Raw genomic sequence first — 20153 nt, 5'->3', positions numbered from 1 at the left:
GGGCCTAACACAAGCCTCTTAACGGTCTCCGTATCTTCATCAGGGCATCCTTCAAGGGGTATGTGTTGCTCTTTGAGCCAGTCTACGAAATTGCTCTTGTGATGGTTCTGGACCCATGCCTCCATGCGTTGTCCATCATTAGCGGCGCGGATCTCTTCCAGGTTCTTTTCAATATATTTCTCCATGCTCACTAACTGATGAAGGATGCTGTAATGAGCTTCTTGCACCATTCGGTTTGGCACATCGGTGCGCACTTTTCGGCCTGTGCACCCTATTCCTGAGGTTTTGCCTTCGTGGTGATGGACAGGCAACCCAATCACCCTCCCATCTCTTATGTACCTCATACACCAGTTCACGGCCTCCTCCGTTGTGTATGCCTCGATCATAGAGCCCTCCGGGTAAGCGCGGTTATGGACGTATCTGTTGAGGGTGGACATGAACCGCTCGTACGTCCACATCTGGTGTAGGTACACGGGGCCTAGTTGATGGATCTGATCGACCATATGCATCATTAGGTGTGGCATAATATCAAAGTAAGATGGTGGAAAGCACATCTCGAGCTGGCAAAGGGTCTCCGCGATGAACTCCTTCAGGGCAGGCAACTCAGCCTTATCAATGACCTTCTGAGTGATGCGATTAAAGAAGTATGACATCCGTGTGATGACCATCTTCACGTACTCTGGACGGATAGCCCTAATCGCAATTGGTAGGAACACCGTCAGCATGACGTGGCAGTCGTGTGAGTTGTAGCCGGTCATTATGAGGTCTTTCATGGAGACCAGGCTCTTGATGTTGGAAGAGAAACCAGTCGGCACCTTGATACCCCTAAGCAACTTAAGAAAAGCCGTCCTCTCATCTTGCGTTAGGTTGTAGGCCGCACCCGGGATATCGACTTTACCATTCTGAGGCGGTCCCGGGTGAAGGTCCGGCCTGATGCCCAGATTGACAAGATCCGTCCGTGACTTAATACCATCCTTTGTCTTGCCCTTGATGTCCAGCAGGACACCGATCGTGCTTTCGAAGACATTTTTCTCCAGGTGCATGCAGTCGATGGCATGGGGTGTATTCAGTGTTTTCCAATACGACAGGTACTTGAAGAAAATTGACATCTTCTTGAAAGGAACGGCGGCGGGGACTTCCTCCGTCTGGTCCCGCTTTCGCTTCCTTGTCTGCTTGGGCCCCTCTTTAGGCGGCTTCTTCTTCTTTCCAAACTCCACCTGATCCATGTCCTTGACCATCTCATACACCTTTGTTCCCCAACTAGTCTGCGTCATTTGATCACGCTGCAGCTCGTCTTGATTGTCAAAGTATTTGTTCATAATACTTCTTCTATACCTATGATTTTTGGTGAGGAACCGTCTGTGCCTCGTGTACACCATCTTATTGGATCCCTTAAGGTAAGTGTAGCAGGTCTCGTCGATACAAATTACACAGCCGGTCTTCCCTTTGATCTGCCCCGATAGTGAGAAGAGACCGGGGTAATCGGTGATGGTGACAAAGATGATTGCTTTTAGTGTGAACTTCTCCTTGCGGGATGCATCCACCATCTGGACCCCAACATCAAATAGTATCTTCATTTCCTCCATGAACGGCTCCAGGAACACATCTATATCGTTGCCGGGCTGCTTCGGTCCGGAGATAAGCATGGTCAGCATAAGGTACCTACGCTTCTGACATAGATGGGGAGGTAGGTTGTACATGGTGAGCACGATGGGCCAAGTGCTGTGCGAGCTGCTAAGCTCACCGAACGGGTTCATCCCGTCGGTACTTAGTGCGAACCTAACATGCCTGGGCTCCTTGCCAAACTCCGGGTAGGCCTCGTCGAAATCCTTCCACTGCTTGCCATCAGATGGGTGCCGTAGCTTGCCATCATCGTTCAGGCGGTCAGCAGATGCATGCTAGGACATGAGCTTGGCATCGTCCGGGTTCCCGAATATTGCACGCAGGCGATCGGTCACGGGCAGGTACCACACCGACAGTGCTGGACTTTTCCTATGCGTGTAACCCTCTTCTTCATCGTCCTGCTGAGCCGAGATCTGTTTGGCCACACTGCTCTTCTTTGCCCCCTTCTTGTTCTTCTTCCGACCACCCCGTAAGTCTCCCTCGTCTTCTGCATCCACGCGATAACCAGCATTTTTCTTGTACCGACTAAAGCCGCAGTGCGGACAACTCGTCAAATTCTCATACTCATTGCCCCGATACAGGATGCAGTGGTTAGGGCATGCATCAAACTTTCTAAGCTTTATCGCCACTGGCCGGATCAGCTTCTTGGCCCGATAAGTATTGGCGGGCACCTTGTTAGCCGTTGGGTACGTGGTGGCAAGGTAGCTTAACAACTCATTGAAGCTAGTGTCAGACCAACCATGACGAGCCTTCAACATCAACATATGGAGGTTAAAACGGAGCGCCGTGCAGTCCTTTGGACAATCGCCGCTGTCCTTATAGAGAGGATCAACTGCCGCCTGTTTCAACTCTCTGAAATTCTCCAACCACTTTGGGCAACCCAACACAACGTCGTCTTCATCGAAGTGTTTGACTAGATCTTCAACAAGCTGCACATCCTCGGGTTGGCTCACAGTATCCTGACCATCAACACCGTCGCCGGCTTCGTCGGCCATGTCTTGCATTACATCATCCACCGTGATGTAATCACGACAACTGTTGTCACTGTCGGCTGGCGCAGCTGCTGCGGAAGGATCTTTATTCACCGGTGGTGCTGTCGTCGTCGGCGTCGAAGAGGTAACTCTAGATGCAGCGCCACTCGCACCAACTCTTTCGCCGTGAAATGTCCAGACTGTGTAGCCCTCGATGAAACCATACATGATCAAATGAGTTTGCACCTCGCTGTCTCGGTGGGCTTTCAGGTTCTTGCAACGAGAACATGGACATATGGTTGTCATCCGCTTCAGTCTCTCACGGTGAGCTTTACCAGCCGCAATAAACTTCCTTAATTCAAAGAGGTACCGCGGATCATTCACTCTATCGATCCGGTACATCCATTCCGATCTATCCATCGTATCTGCGAACATTATCCATCACAATCAACATTAAATAAAGAAGAATTAGGAGAAATTGATGATTTTTACGTCCAAAATCATGAAAAAGAGAGGAAATGACGATGTGAAAGATGAAGCATGCATCTATGATGAATTTAAAGTTAAAGAAATACATAACATCATTTTTTCCATTAAAATTGATCTAGATCTAGATCTAGATCTAAAGAGAACTCTAGGTGATGGAAATAAAGAGAGAGGATGGAAGGAGAGAGGGAGAGCCTTTATGAACCTCTTATGATGTCCTCCTCCCTCAAATCCAAGCCCTTCAACTCAAATCAAAAGTTTCCTCAAATTTTAGGGCAAAGCCTCCCCCATGAGTTTTGAGAGAGGAAGACCCGTGGAGAAGAAGGAGGGTCTGAGGGCTGTATATGTACAGGCTTTACCGCGGCGGGCAACATAAAACGCCCGCCTCGGTAAATCAAGTCTTTACCGCGGCGGGCAGTTTAAAGCGCCCGCTATGGTAAACCGTATTAACCGCGGCGGGCTATTCATACCGCCCGCCGCGGTAAATAACGATTTTCTGCGGCGGGCAGGTAAGGTGGCCCGTCGCGGTAAACCAATTTCCCGCAGCGGGCGCCCCGGTGGCCGGCCTCGCTGGCCGGCCACCGGTTAACCGTGGCGGGCAAAAAAGGTGCCCGCCACGGAGCGTGTTTTGGCCACGCTGCGCAAATTCATTCCTGTAGTAGTGTTGGCTTTCTGCTTTTCAAAATTGGTGGAATAAAAAGCTCTTCCATAGTTGTTTCAAGAGAGATAAAGATAAAAGGTATATTTTATACTTGTTTAACCAAACAGCTTTCAGCTTTTCTACAGCTCACAGCCCACAACAGCTTTTCCACAGCTTACAGCCCACAACAGATTTTTTCCACAGCCACAGCTCAACCAAACATGGCCTAATTAACTTGACCATGACGGCCGTCGGCCAAACCGCATGCATATGCATGCCGTGGCTGGGCAAGGCTCAACGCGACGACGACGACCCAACAGGATTTCTGATCCACACCGTCCAATGGGAAGCCCGCCGACGTGGCTGATCGCACGGTGGCCGCCGAATCCATCACCGCGGGATCCTATCCCAATCTGTTCGATTATGCTGAAATTTTATGCTGTAATAATGTGGGAGGAAAACACGGAAGGAAAAATAGCTGAAGCGAACAGGGCGCGATCTCGCGACAGCTTGTGTCACGGGCCCCACCGCTGCGCAATTATTGCGGACCCCGCAGTCCAATCTTGTGCCAGGGGCCCGCCAGCCATCTTTTCCAGAGCTGTGCCTCTGACTGTGGGGGTGTGGGGCTCGCGACGCAGCCGCGTTGAAGAGATGCCAGTTCTCCTCCCGGGACCCACCTTGCTGGACCTATACGTGGATCTGCTAGGTGGTAGCGGTCGGGGGACCAGGACCAGAGCGAATGATGAGTGGTTCAGTTGACAGGTTTTGCGGGGGCCGGGGCTTCCAGCTAGCTTTGCCAGGGCCTACGTAGCAGGAAGCCTGCGACTGGGAATGGGATCTTCTGCTCGCTGATCGGCTGGTAGCCAACTTTCCCCGCACACCGCAATTTGCATTTTTTTTAGAAAAGGGCATTTTATTTTAATTTGCCACAGTATTAGTACTGCTTCATTTGAACGAAATTAAATTTACTTTAGTGTCTACCACACCTGATAATTGCCCAGTCCGCCCTTATTGGGCCCATATATCTCACACAACGTGCGTATCATCAGTCGGTCCGTGATACTGCTGTGGGTGGGCTCAAAGGCTCATCAAAAGCGCCCAGCCCACCTCTTTCTGCGAACAGTATTCCCACTACCGTTTAAAAAAAATACTTATACTTCTTCCGTCCCAAAATAACTTATTATTCTAGAGTTAGACACAAAAACCTGTGTACCAATAAAATGACATTTCTGCCCCTAGAAAAGCTGAGCATTGGACAGTGACGCAGTGCATGATTTCTAAAAAAAACACGGCTTCCGCAAAGCCCATGGTGACGCGGCGAGGTCCCGGTGGCTTTTGGAGCTTCAGGTGTGTGGCTTCATTAGCCATAAACGAGTGGACAGGAGCCTCCGTCGGTTTTTTAATTATTTCATCAATCCAATCAGGTGACGTGGCTTCTGAAGTCCGTAGTCCGTACTTCCCCTTCAGATGCCAGAGATCCTTTATTTTGGAGACTTTTTTTCAATTGCAGAGAGCAATTAAGGGGTGTTTAGATGAGTGGACTAAAATTTAAGAGGTATCACATCTTATGTTACATGGATTGTCGTATGAGAATTCGGATATTAATAAAAAAACTAATTACAGAATCCGTCGGTAGTCCGCGAGATAAATTTATTAAGCCTAATTAATCCAACATTAGCACGTGTTTAATGTAGCACCACATTGTCAAATCAAAAACTAATTAAACTTAATAAATTCATCTCTTAAATTAATCTCAATCTATATATTTAGTTTTGTAATTAGTCTATATTTAATATTTATGTCACACCCCCTAGATTAGAACGGAGGGACTACTCCGCCCTGCCTACAGGCTACAGCTACAGGTCGAGCTGTGCACCGGGTCCTGAGGGCCCCGAAAGGGGACGGGCCAACTAGCAGCCTGTTCGCTTGCTCGTAAACGATTGTAAATTTCCAGCCGGAAACAGTGTTTTTCTCTCACACCAAACCAGCCAGCAGTAAATAATCCACGATATGATACGGCCTCCCGAATTGGCTTATATATATGGGCTCGCTACCCGCTCCTCTGCATGTCTGCAACGACGATCACGCCATTCTCCACGCCAATGGGGTTGCCGCCGGCCCCTGGGCGCTGGCATCGTCGGGGGCCAGCGCTTCAGTGGGTACTCTCAGCGGATGGAGGCAATATGACGGACCGAGCGGCCGCCACGCCGACCGCCGGCCAGTCGTCCACGGTCCACCGGCAACCACTGAGGTCGTTGCGCCCGCCGACCATTTCATAAGTCTCTCGGTCTCTTCTTCCTGCTACTTTCTACACCTGATGATACTTGTACTTAGAGTACGGCCGAGATGATCCCGAATTCCCTATCCGACCTTCTTCTGCCTCGCCTTTTGGAGTCTTGAGTTTGGGCGCTTAGTTTATTCTATACTATTTTTCAGTTACGAAACAGTGTTTTTCTCTCCCTACTTACGGCCCATGCGCTCTGCGTTTTCTCGTCACATGGATTCGGCTTCAAAACGAAGCCGGTGTTCGTTTTGCTCCGATCCAATGTCACATTTCCCCCCTTTTATCCGATTGTTGTGGTGTTAATTGTTAGCACGCCTTCTCTCTTTCGTTTTGGAACCATTTTCTTGAGGAAACGAACCTTGCAGTGTAAAATTCTTTCGGCTTTTGAGCAGTCTAGAGCTGTCTCTCCTCGTTTCTCTTGTGCTCAATCTCAATAGCGCTACTAGAGTCTAGAGTATCAAACACTACGAGTACCTTCTTTCTACAAAAGCATGGAAACCTTTATTAAAAAAATTACGCTACAGGAAGGCGCTAAAGATGGCCTAATCAACGTGGGGCCAGCTTGGATGCCAATTTTTTTGGCAAAATGCTACTGTAGTGTTTTGTTGTTATTTGGCAATTAGTGTTCAATCATAGTCTAATTAGACTTAAAAGATTCGTCTCGTGGATTTCGTCTAAACTGTATAATTAGTTTTATTTTTTATTTATATTTAATGTTTCATGCATGCGTCCAAAGATTCGATGTGACAGAGAATCTTAAAAAAATTGACATTTCGAGGTGCAACTAAACAGGGCCGTGGTCACGTTGTTTTCCAGTTTCAATGCCAAGATGTGGCGCTAATCATGGGAAATGGCTACCTGATTGATGTTGCCGTATCCTCGTGCTAATGAACTGACAGCCTCATCACGCAGCCCAGGAAAAAGCTGCCCAATAGGCCGTCACTCCTACTCCTAGTGTACTCCTGCCAGAGCCTAGGAGTAGGGATCAGAGCTGGTAGAACGGATATGCCTCGTAATTATCGGAGTCACCATCGCTGTTGTCACTGTCCCACTGCTGCTACAGCAGAAGACAGGACGGGACCTGCCCAAGGGCCCACCTGGCCATGCAGCCGGGACCCACGGCCTGCCACGGCAGCATGAGAATCCTGGCCCAGGGCCAGGCGGGCCACCCCGTGCGGCCGTGCCGCATCAGCGTCCGTAATTGTCGCAGACTGTCCCTGTCGGCGCGAGACGTGTCGACCCCTCCGCCGACGCTCCAGTCAGCCTGTGTGGTGGACGGTGGTGTGGACTGGTGGTGGTAGCTGGTACTAGGGGCTACTCCTATCTTGAGAGGCCGCGATCCACGATTGGGTACAGCCGGTGAGCCGGTCGCGCCAAAGAGCACGTCCCTTTCAGCCCGGGCCAATGTTGCATCTACTACCTCCCAGAGGCCCACGTGCCCGTGCCTGTTGCCTGGTCCGTAGAGCAAGATTGTTTTCAGCCTAAAATTTTTCACAATAGGGACCTGAGACTGAGATCAGGCCGAAACAATTCAGACTTTTGATTCAGAGATGGTGACAATATAATGTAGGTATCCTACAAGACGATGGTGAGAGGCTATTTTACGAGCATCACAAGAAGAGATCACGGCGACACTGTCTGAGGTTGCACCAAAAGTTCCAGCAAAGCGCCAAGCCCGAAACGTGCATCCACGGCCCAGCGCCCGAGCTGCCAACGACGAGAAGAGACGAATTGCTTTAGAAAACATTACACCCGAAACGATCGCCCGGCCCAGCGCCCAAGCTGCGCTGGGTTTTTCTTTTGAAGACATGCGGGGGCCAAGTTATTCTGTCAGCTTGAGATCTAATTTCTCAAGAGTTTCTGAAAAAAAAAAATCCAGACAACCCTCCTCCATTTTCAGATGTTCATATCAATTGCTCAATCAGTAACAGACAACGGAAAAAACACTACAAGTTCTTGTTCCAGCACCGATTATGCAGATGCTGTACTCAACATGACATAGTGGCTTTTAGTCAAATTCGGCAACCTACTTGATTCAGACAGAAGCATAGAACAGGCAAACAGGAGGACGTCTTGGTTGGGAAAAGATCAGTGAATAGATAAAAAAAGAGTACCTGTTCCTTTGCTTTTGGATAGATTCTAGTACCTTTTCCATGTACGTAGTACGTACATACTCGTCGGTGAGTGACTTTTTTCCAATGGACAATTTGCCACATCACTGGGAATCTCCGTACAGCTAAAAACGGGAAAAAGAAAGGAAGTATCCCCATCTGCAGATTAGCTGACGAATCTTCCACATTATCTTCAGAAAAAGTTTCTTTTCTTCTGTAATATAGCAAAGCTAGAATGACTCCCATATAACTATTACTAACGAGAAAGGCATCCTTTTGTAGTTTATCACTAATTCCTGTTGAAAAGTTAAGAACTTCGGAAGGGTGAAAGGGCGATAAATAACTTTAGAGCCGTGTTGTTAACCACTCTGATATATAATACATGAGCAAAACGGCAAAACACAGACCATTATTGTTATGCCATTTCCGTGGGCTTCTCAGTTTGGGCCAGGCCAGGCCGGACTAAATTCACTTAGGTCAGTGCTGGCCCGGCTCCCACAACATTCAGAGAGCATTGTAGTTGCCCAACGGATAAAATAGCCTTTTACTCCAGGTTTTGCAGATTATTGTCCAATCCGATTGCATGGATGTGTAAAAAAGAAGAAGTAGGAGAAATGGGGGCTTCTCGGCTGCTGCCATGTAACATCATTTGGAGCGGGTTTCAGGAGATCTCCATCGAGCATTGCAGCAGGGAAGTTGGCTATGTGAGTTATGCAAATTAAGGATAATTGTACTTGGGATGATGAGTCCCTAATTTTATACTTGCGTTCTTGATGAACGATGTAACTGTTCTTAATCAATAAAGCTCGCCGATTGGTGTTTGCCAAAAAAAAACAGCTAAGCCGATGTAAGTACAAATTTATATCTATATTAAAATTAAGGTGAAAAATTCACACCAGTTTTTACCTATTTTCCCATCCCATCGCATCTCATTCCACTCCATCTGCATCTCACCACACATTTTCGATACAAATCCAACACGAGATCGTGTTTCCAATTGACCAATATATGTTGGTCAAATTAACCAAACTATTGTTTGATTTTAGTGATGTCATACTAGTCACAGTGGCTAGATATGATCGATACGCCGTCCTACTACTGTTAGGTCTCTTGATTTGTAGTCTTAACACACACACGATGCCACCGCCATCAAGCGCATTCAGGAACAACACGGCCCCGTCGTTGCGGTCTCTCGAGTCTCAAAGACGCTCAAAGGCGCGTGCATGTGGGCCGGTCTGTTAATCTGTTATCGGTGAGGCAAAGTAAAGAGATCCGGAGTGGCAACATCTGAATTCTGAAACGGGCCACACATGTGCTCCAATATGTACTGCTCCGGCCTTTGGGCCCTCGCTCTCGTCGTCCGCCAAATGCTTGCCCCGCGGGCTCGCGGCGTCCGGAGAGGCATGAGCTCATGGTGTCATCACGCCGAGCGTCAGCCGTCAGCTTTTCACGAAGACACGTTTGTCGAGTGCATCGTCCACTTGTGTCCGGCCGGCCGCCTCCGTCGTTTCCGGAAGCTGTCGTGCGCGACGTGTAGGATCGATGGATCCGGCCGGTCAGCGCCCGTCGTCAGTCGTCACCGATCAGATATTCAACACTCGCGCCGTGTCGTAGTCATCCTGTGAAAACGGATACGACAAGCTAGAGAGTGCGGCTTGCCGTGCTGTAGCCTGTGGATTGTGGAGATTGAAAGGGACAGTGGATTCCACTGGATGACTGGAAACCGCAAAACAAAACCATCCATAGCCTACTACACCCCACTACCGGCAACTCACGCGAAATGTAAGCTGTTTGTTCCGTTGTGCGGTTGCGCCAAGCGACATATGGACTCTCAAGTACCCGCTGCGGTTGTCATTTGTCAAGATGTTTTGATATTTTTTTCTCGAATACGTAAAAAAATTACGTATCAGTGTAATTAAGAAGAAGAGTTTGATCGTACAAACGACACGCTTCTGATGAACGCACTGATGGTCTTACAGCTATTACTAGACCTACCTAGCAGACTGTTACAAACTTCAATATTACATAAGTGGTAAAAACCGAACTAAAAGCACCGCTGCAACCTAAGGAACTGGGCGGCTCCGCTGCTAGTTGCGCGATCATCCTCCGCCATCCGAGAAGAGCGCTCTTCTACCCGCCCTGTTGTTGATCGCTGGGAATAGCTCGTCTAGGGCTATCACGTGGCTCGGCGTAAAGTTCCCTGCAAATATGCCGTCGTATGTGAAAGGTCCTAATACGGCTAGAGGGGGTGAATAGCCTATTTAAAAATCTACAAATCAACTAGAGCAATTTGATTAGTATGACAAATAGCAAAATACAAACTTGCTCTAGCTCTACAAGGGTTGCAAGCCACCTATCCAACAATTCTAGTTACATTGATTACTAGGGACACAACTTGCAATGTTACTACTCACTAAGAGCTCTCAATCTTGCTACTCTAAAGAGCTTCACTAGATGAACTTAAAATAACAAAGCAAGCTCTCAATTCTAATTACGCTAAAGAGCTTGCTACAACTAGTTTGCAAGAATATAAATGAGTGAGTAGGGTGATTATACCGCCGTGTAGAGGAGTGATCAAATTACAAGATGAATACTAAATCAATCACCGGGAGAATACCAAAGGGCAAGAGACAACCAATTTTTCTCCCGAGGTTTACGTGCTTGTCGGCACGCTAGTCCCCGTTGTGTCGACCAACACTTGGTGGTTCGGCGGCTAAGAGGTGTTGCACGAACCTCGTCCACACACTTGGACACCGCAAGAACCTACCCACAAGTGAGGTAACTCAATGACACGAGCAATCCACTAGAGTTACCTTTCGACTCTCCGCTGGGGAAGGCACAAGACCTCTCACAATCACCACGATCGAAGCCGGAGACAATCACCAACCTCCGTTCAACGATCCTCGCTGCTCCAAGGCGTCTAGGTGGCGGCAACCACCAAGAGTAACAAGTGAATCCCGCAGCGAAACACGAATGCCAAGTGCCACTAGATGCAATCACTCAAACAATGCACTTGGATTCTCTCTCAATCTCACAATGATGATGAAACAATAATGGAGATGAGTGGGAGGGTTTTGGCTAAGCTCACAAGGTTGCTATGTCCACGAAATAGAGCCGTTGGGCTACTCACTACACTGAACACGGACCGACCGGACACTCTGGTCAGATTGACCGGACGCTGGACCCCAGCGTCCGGTCGCGCGATACACGCCACGTGTCCCCTCTCTTCACATACTGAGCGCCCGATCCCAACGGTTAAGTGATGACCGAATGCGCCGCTGCGAGGTGACCGGACGCTGGACCTCAGCATCCGGTTGTTTCCAGTAAGGTTCCATTCGCGTAAAATCACGACCGGACGCGTCCGGTCATGCTCGACCGGACTCACCCGTCATGCTCGACCGGACTCACCCAGCTTTCGGTCACTCAATGTCTCCACTTTGCACCACACGTCAGCGTACGTCAGCATTGACCGGACGCACCCTGCCAGCGTCCGGTCACTCTTCGCGTCAGCGTCCGGTCACAAGACCAAGACGCGTGCTCACTACTGCTACTGACCGGACTCTGAACCCAGCGTTCGGTCACTACACCACCAGCGTCCGGTCACTCTGTGAACCCCTGTCTTTTCTGTCTAGGGCGCCGGTGGCACCGTCGGCCGCTTACAGTCCCTCGCGAGGTTGCGGAATTCAAAGCAACGCAGGCCACCAACGGAATCCTCTCGATAACTTAGGGCCGGTTTGGATTCCCTCCTTTAAAGTTTAGAGATCTAAAAATTTTAAAGCACTTTAGCTTATTTTTTAAGGTCTAAAATTTTAATATGAGGTTGACTAAAATTTAGAGCTAACTTTAGACCATCCATTTAAAGCTTTGGAGCTCTAAAGTGGTGGAAATCAAACGTACACTCGTTACGAGCGCGTATATGCTCACCAGTGCCTCACCGCCGACAGCGACAAGCATGCATCTATGGGCATGTTCGCTGGTTGGTTTCTGGGCTGGTTTGGGCTGGCTGGTGCTGGTTTGTTGTGAGAGAAAAACACTGTTGACTGGCTGGTTTGAGCTGGCTGAAACCAACAAGCGAACAGACTGTATATGCACACACGCCAAAAGCGCTGGGGCCTTGGGGGACCCGGGTGGAAACTGGAAAGCCTCAGCCCCGGCGCTTATGCCGTTTTATGCCGTGTACTCGTGCAAAACGCCTCCGTCGACGGCGAGAAGACTGCAGGGTCCCGTTCCTGGACGTATTCTACGCGCCATGCACATCTTATTAGCTGTGCGGTCTACGGGAGTATCCCCGGTTCATCTCCTGCGGCTGCATACGATGACCAAAGGGGGCATTGGGGGGCAAAACAATATCTGGGCGACCGGGCATGCATCCACGTTCGTTCGCTTCTGCACCCCATGTGCAGATTCGTTCGGATGATGAAGCCAGGCTGCAGTAAGCAGTAGCAAGCTAGCAACTGCCAGCAGTGGTCGCGTGCCGCGGACAGCGACCCGCGCCGGCTGGCCGGCCGGTACACCGTATCAGCAGCGCAGACGAGACCCTGGTCAGGCCGGCCGGAGACAACTAAACTGCAACAAAGCGGGAACCCGGAAGGCCAAAGCGGAAGACCATTTGAAATTACCACCCTGGTCACGTACCAAACGCTGGCCGCAGGGGCGTTTCCGGAAACCTCGCCAGGGGCGGGGCCGCAGCCCGCAGGGGCCGGGCTGGAAGGCCGCGGAGCTTTTATTAAACAGCTCGGTTGGTCAGCTAGCCAGCCAGTACTGCACACTGCCATCGCTCTCCCACTGCTAGAGCGCGTGAGCAGGAGAAGTAACGGTTTCTCCCCAGCTCGCGTCTCGTCCCTTCTTCGCGGCTGCTAGCTCGATCGGCCGGAGCCATGGCGCTGAGGGCGGCGGCCGTGGCCGCGCTGGTGGTGGTGCTGTGGGCGGGCGTGGCGTCGGCGGCCGTGTACGAGGTGGGCGACAAGACCGGGTGGACCATCATGGGCAACCCCGACTACGCCGCCTGGGCCAGCTCCAAGAAATTCCACCTCGGCGACACCGTTGGTGCGTCCCACTCCCATCCACCTTCACCCGTGTCCGTCGTCTCTCTCTCTCTCTTTGTGTTGATCGACAGCACAGGAATAATCACACTCTGTTTTCTCGATCTCTAGATAGATTTTCTTCAGAATTCCACTAGGGCACATTACAAGACAACTGAGAATTTTGAAGCAAATACGCACACTTTGATTTGTCTGCTGAAATTCTGGGAAAATTCTTTCTCAAGAACTATAAAACCCCCACCCCGGATGGATTGGTGCACTAGAGTAGTGGCACTCGAGCCCGCACGAGAATTGGGTCTGTTCGGCTGGTATTAAAGTCGGCTTAACTGTTTTATCGTGAGAGAAAAATACTGTAGATTCTGATAAGTTGGTTGATAAGTCGTAGCGTTTTGTTGGAGTAACAAACTAGGCCTGACAAGTTGACAACTCTCGGCAAAAAATTGAGCAGCGATCAGAAGACGCGTAGTTGCAGGAAAGAAGTACACTTGTACAGAGTAATTTCCCTGTCCTTTTTGAGCCCTGTCCAATCTCCACCACCCCTCTCGGCGTCGGAGAGCCTATACTCCCAGCCCTAGCAGCAAAGAAAAGGTCGCGCACCTCCGTTTGGTGCGGCACCACCGCACCACCGCACCACCGAACCGAAGGCATCGCATCCACCCCCGTCCGCGTCGCTATCCACAAGACCTTGGCGTTTACCCGTGGCCGCTTTACACGTGAAAGCAGTAGCACCCCAAAATCGGTGGCCACGCTACGTGTATACCTTCGCGCGGGCGCGGCACGGCACGGCGAGCGGTGGCTGCCGCCTGCCTGGCTGGAGCCGAGGCCTCATTTATTACAGCCCCGCGCCGCGTTGGTCGTCAGTTCGTCACTCGTCAGCCTGTGCGGCGTCTAGCTACGCTGGCTTTATTATCTGCTCTAGTACGGCCGCAGTTGTAGTGGCAGCACAGGTAGGCCCTGTTTAGTTCCCAAAAATTTTTGCGCAGTACCCGTCACATCGAATCTTGCGGCACATGCATGGAGTACTAAATGTAGATGAAAAAAAAAACTAATTACACAGTTGGGTGAGAAATCGCGAGACGAAACTTTCGAACCTAATTAGTCCATAATTAGACACTAATTACCAAATACAAACAAACGAGCTACAGTACCCAAAACCAAAATTTTTTGGCTTCTAAACGGGGCCGTAGTACCCGCAAAATCTTTGCTGGCGGGGGGAGGAGTACCTCTGCACCGTCATGAAGTTAATGATCCATTAATGGTGGATGACCGTGTCGAGGATTAGCAATAATCTCAGTGATGGCTGACGTGACGGAACGTTGGCCCGCGTCCGCCATTTGGACGTGGTGTGACCGTGCTCGTGCCCCGCCCGGCAGGGACGTCCCGGCGCCTTTCTCGGCGTGACGAACGGCCCCACCCAACCACCAGCCGGTGCTAATGGTGGGGGCACGGCCGCACGGGGCAGGGCAGCAGTGGTAGCGGCACGCACAATGCATGCGCCGCGGGAAGGATGGCGCTGGCGCTGCTGCGCGCGCGCCTGGCGCCTGGCGGCCACTGCTCATCAGTCATGACCTGCCGTCCGTTGCACTCGTCCGGCTCCGCCGGGGAAAGGGACACGCTTTTGCCGAAACAAATGCCTGCTGCTCCGGTGCTCCGGAACTTTTTTGTCTCTGCTCTCTAGCCAGCGCAAAGAGCATGGCATGCGAGTGATATCACCGTGTAGTCACGCACAGTCAAGCCTTCTCCTACACTAGCGAAAGGACAACTGCCTCGCTAGCGAAAGGACAAAAGAACGTGCGCTGTGCTCCACAATTATCGAGAGGTCAACAAGCTTTTGCCTTCGCTGGTTAGACCTGGTTTAGTTGATCCTCAAAAATTTACGTCTTATTCGACACATATGGATTATTAAATATAGACTGAAAAAATAACCAATTGCACATATTACGAGTACTTTGTGAGACAAATCTTTTAAACCTAATTAGTCCATGATTTGACAATGTGATGCTATATTAACACATGTGTTAATGATGAATTAATTAGGCTTAATAAATTCGTCTCGCGGTTTACTGACGGATTCTGTAATTTGTTTTTTTATTAGTATCCGAACACCCTATGCGACATCCCTATATAACACCTGATATGACACACTAAAATTTTACACCCTGAATTTAAACAAGACCTTAATCCTGTGATGAATGAACCTTTTCTAGTAGTAGCTTTTAGTGAAAGCGGCTTTCTTCTTAGGCCTTGTTTAGTTGGCGAATTTTTTGGTGAAATGGTACTGTAGCACTTTCGTTGTTATTTGACAATTAGTGTCCAATTATAGTATAATTAGGCTTAAAAGATTCGTCTCGTGAATTTCGCCTAAACTGTATAATTAGTTTTATTTTTTATTTATATTTAATGCTTCATGCATGCGTCCAAAGATTCGATGTGACGGAGAATCTTAAAAAAAATTGCAAAATTTTGGGAACTAAACACTACCTTATTCGAACGGGCCTGCGAACTGCTTTCTCCTTTCTGGAAAAACTTGAAGCTGCTTTTACCGCTGGACCACCATATCATCTTAAGAAAGTTGAATGGCAGTGGAATACATGGTATGGTTCTGGAGGAATTTGGATAGTTTAAAGAAATTTTAGAAGATTTTGTGAGAGAAAAATACTGTTCCGGATAAAAAAAAGAAGCGGATCAAGTCGAGTTTAAGGACACACGAAGGGGGCCTTAGCTTGCTTAACTTTTAGTGCTATCCATTATGACAGTTTTGAGGCACGCAGCAAATAAATACAGTACTGTACAAAATAAATCCCACGCACATGATACACATTATGAACATAAAGGCTCCGTTCGCATGTCTTTAAACTCAGCTTGATCCGTTTCTTTTTTTATCCGAGACAGTGTTTTTCTCTCACAAATTCCTATAAATTCATCCAAATTCATCCAGACGAATGGGGCCAAAGAAAACATTCTAGAGCATTTCTACTCGTACGGTTCTCCCGTGAGGCCGTGACAGAGCATTCACAGCACCTTTCCACTTGTCCCAACTCCTATCTAAGGTGGCGTTTGGTTGCTCTTCTAAATTTTAGTCGTTGTCTCATCGAATGTTTGGACACATACATAGAGTATTAAATATAAACTAATTATAAAATTAATTATATAGTTTGTGACTAATTTATGAGACGAATTTTTTAAGCCTAATGAGTCCATAATTTGACAATGTGGTGCTACAGTAAATATATGCTAATGACGGATTAATTAGGCTTAAAAAATTCATCTCATAAAATACTGACGGATTATGTAATTTATTTTTTTATTAGTATCCAAACACCACATACAACACCCTCCCGACATATCTTCTAAATCTTAGTCACCAGATCCAAACACCACCTAACCTTGAATCCTTAATGCCACAGCCAAGTTAGGGAAAGAAGATAGGCAACGTATCATGTGCAAACCAATCAACCTGTGCAAACTTGGAAACTACCAATCATGACCACTAGATGCTGATCCAATAGATGGGATGAGGGGTTCAAGTTTGCACAGGTTAGTTAGTTTGCACCTGATATGTTGCCAAGAAGATAGGATAGGCTTCGCCTTACCTTGCTGTGCGTGTTGTGCGTGCCTCTTCAGCATTGGGATTCCATGGCAATGCAACCGTTTCAGACTGTACTCCGTACACGGCAACCCATGTGTTAGGATTGCCAGAAATGAACCATGCACATCTCTGTACCGGCCCCACTTTTGCGCCCAGGTAAGGTAAGCTCACTCTGCTGTCTCTTACTCCAATGAGGCATTGAGAGTTTGAGACGCAGACGCAGGCCACACATCCTTCTGTTTCTGGTGGAAATGGATGGCAGATTGCCTCGAGTGGCAAGGCCATCATTGATGTACGTAGAGCTGTAGACTCACCCGGTAGTTGCCTACTCGCACTTGTCACCCGCCTGGATCTGAATCACACTACTGTTTTAATGGCATGGGAGAGGTTGCAAAAGTTTGCAACCTTGGCAAGCCTACAATCCCTAGATGATGAACATCACTGCCATTCACCAAAATGCTATACTTTCTCAGGCCTTGTTTAGATCTATGATGTAAAGTTTGGGGGTGTCACATCGGATGTTACATGAGATATTGCATGAGGTATTCGGATGCTAATAAAAAAATAAATTACAGAATCCGTAAGTAAACCGCGAGATGAATTTATTAAGCATAATTAATTCATCGTTAGCGCATGTGTTACTGTAGCACTCTATTGTCAAATCATGAACTAATTAGGCTTAAAAAATTTGTCTCGCAAAGTAGTCGTAATCTGCACAATTAATTTTTTTTTATCTATATTTAATACTCATGCCTCAGTGAACCACGGCTCAGCTACATACAGAGTAGAGTGCTCCGGTACCATGATGTGATGTGTCGTTCACTTGTTCTCCGCATCTGACTGAAATACATCACATTTTGGCTTTTATATGCGTGCAACGACTTGTCAAATAATGCTGGGCCCTGTTGCCAACTCACCGATGCTGCATGCGCTCTCATTGTATGGCTCTCGTTTCACTTTCATCCACGATCCGCTCTTGCAATTCGTCCGATCCAGAGATTCGATCTGTTGGCTGGTTGTTGTTAGCTCTTGCCGGCCCTCTCAGTGGGTCCAAAAGATGAGGGCGTGCATAGCATCTTTATAGCTATAGTAATGAGAGGTCTTCAAATGAGGATAACCCCATCCAGAAAAGGTTTCTATGATTGCCAATGTGGAGCACAGCTCCAGTGTCATGCTTGCAATGTGGTATGTGGATGCTAGATTGGGGTAGGCCCATGAGCTGTAAAGTTGCCATGATGATCACTTCTCTTATCATTTCATCCACTAGAGTCTAGAGATGCATGCCACTCAAGTCAAAATTGCTCGTTTTTTACCTCTTTATTCCACGGCTGCACTGAATTCTGCCTTTCTTAGACCAAGGTGAATCTTCTGTCCACCATATCTATGCAATTAGTAAAGTAGCTGTTGAGTGGAGATAAAAATTCTGGTTTGTTGGCACGGATTTCTGTGTGGAATTTTCATGAATAACGCAGATATAACTATATAGTGTGGAATTGTAACACTTTCACCAAAGGTGATCGGTACCGCCATTGAGTGGGTTGGTAGGATTCGTGCTGATATGAGCTATGTTTCATAAATAATTCATTATGCTTTAATCCCCGGCAACCAAAAAGTTTGTCCGTGAGGATGTTGACGTTTCTTATGTTTACAATACAATAGGACATTAGCATGATGAGGTGCATAGATGAAATTGGTCACCTAAGCTCAGCAATTTAGTAACTTCGTCAAATTCATGATGCCATCATGCTGCATGCTGGTGTCAGATTCATTTCTGTTTCAAACATGGCACTAGCCTCTTCAGGCTTCAGCTGCAGACTTATTGACCATGTGGGACATCTTACTGATCAGTGTTTACTACTGGTTTTGTTTGTCAGTTGTTGAAGCTATTGGCTATGTGTGGGGATCCATGGAACATGGATAGAATCACCCACATCACTTTAGTGCCTGCGTTTGTGTTTGTGTTTGTTTTAGTTTTGTCCAAGTAACAACCTTTTGTAAAACTGGCATTCTCCTCCTTAATTTTATTATACTCCTATATAGCACTGCTCCTGCTGATTAGTTAATAAAAAAAAGAAAGAAACTAGTGACTATTGATTGATTCATGTCTGACGACTTGTGATCTTGTTGACGCATGTTTGCAGTGTTCACGTACAACAAGCAGTTCCACGACGTGCTGGCAGTGAGCAAGGCGGACTACAAGAACTGCGGCGCCAGCAAGCCGATGGCCACCTGGTCCACGGGCAACGACTCCGTCGTCCTCAACACCACGGGCCACCACTACTTCCTCTGCGGCTTCCCGGGCCACTGCGCCGCCGGCCAGAAGGTGGACATCCGCGTCGCCTCCTCTGCTGCCCCTTCCGAGTCCCCCTCCGCCGCACCATCCCCGACCCCCTCTGGCTCCAAGCCCTCCGGCGGCGCCACGACCGCGCCGTCGCCGCACCCCAACGCCGCGCCGAAGGCCCTCTCCGCCAGCTCCGTGGCCGCGACCGTCGCCGCGTCCCTGCTCTCTCTGGCCGTGGCCATGCTGGCATGATCAGGTCGTGTAGTGTCTGTCGGCTAGGGGACAGCGCCTTTGTGAATTGTGAGGGACCGAACGGTGTCTGTGGCCGTATGAGCATTTAGCACCTAGATCTGTGCTTGTTTTACTTTTTTTTTGTGCCGCCTGGTTTCATGCACTGCTCTTATTCTGTGGATCCTGGTATGCCATGGGGATTTCTGCCGGTTGTCAATTTTCTCATGTCTGGGCTGTTTATATTCGTCTGAAATTCGTTGTGCTTTACGCTGACTTTTTTAAGGCAAAACAGAGCTTCCATTTATCAATAACAGGAGTACAATCAACGACTGCTAACCCTGACAACCAGTCTGGGATAAAGTCAAGCTAAAAGAAAGAGCGCTCGGTGGTCGACACCATACAAGCACAGCAATGGGCCACCGCTTTACGCCGACTTTGAATCTGACCTTGTAGGTGTAATGTAGGCAGCTAGAGACGATATAAAGTAAAAAAAAATCATGCCTTTTCTATCTCCTTCTAGTTCATTTTTCTTCTAGGAGGCATTCGCCAAGGCAGATAACAAGTTGGGAGGCCAGGATTTTCGGACCCATTGAGAGCTTAGGGCTTGTTTGGATCAAAGAATTCTCAAAAGAATTATGTAAATTCTCAAAAAAAATACGGTTGTCATTTTTTGAGAAGTCAGATGGTTTGAATTTTGATCAAAATTATACAAATAATAATAATATTTATGATATAAAATAAGTATCATTAAATTAATTATGAAATATATTTTTATATAGTAAACATATTCACCGTAAACTTGATGAAACCTAAGCTAGTTTGACTTGCACAAATTCTATAGTTACATTCTTTCTGGACAGAGAATACTAGTTAGTGTGGTGGAGGACAACCAACG

The 20153-nt window shown here is 48.1% G+C and overlaps 1 protein-coding gene across 1 annotated transcript; it reads left to right on the top strand.

Annotated features, from left to right (window-relative positions):
- Nucleotides 1–12865: 12865 nt before the first annotated feature.
- Nucleotides 12866–19475, top strand: LOC136542486 (mavicyanin). Its single transcript, XM_066534953.1, has 2 exons — nucleotides 12866–13161; nucleotides 18888–19475. The coding sequence occupies exons 1-2, from the start codon at nucleotides 12993–12995 to the stop codon at nucleotides 19277–19279; spliced, it is 561 nt and encodes a 186-aa protein (XP_066391050.1). The 5' UTR covers nucleotides 12866–12992; the 3' UTR covers nucleotides 19280–19475.
- Nucleotides 19476–20153: the final 678 nt, after the last annotated feature.

The sequence above is a fragment of the Miscanthus floridulus genome, chromosome 3 (assembly GCF_019320115.1).
Source record: "Miscanthus floridulus cultivar M001 chromosome 3, ASM1932011v1, whole genome shotgun sequence".
Lineage (NCBI taxonomy): Eukaryota > Viridiplantae > Streptophyta > Magnoliopsida > Poales > Poaceae > Miscanthus > Miscanthus floridulus.
The sequence above is the reverse complement of the archived record's forward strand: the minus strand, read 5'-3'. Positions and strand labels throughout refer to the sequence as shown.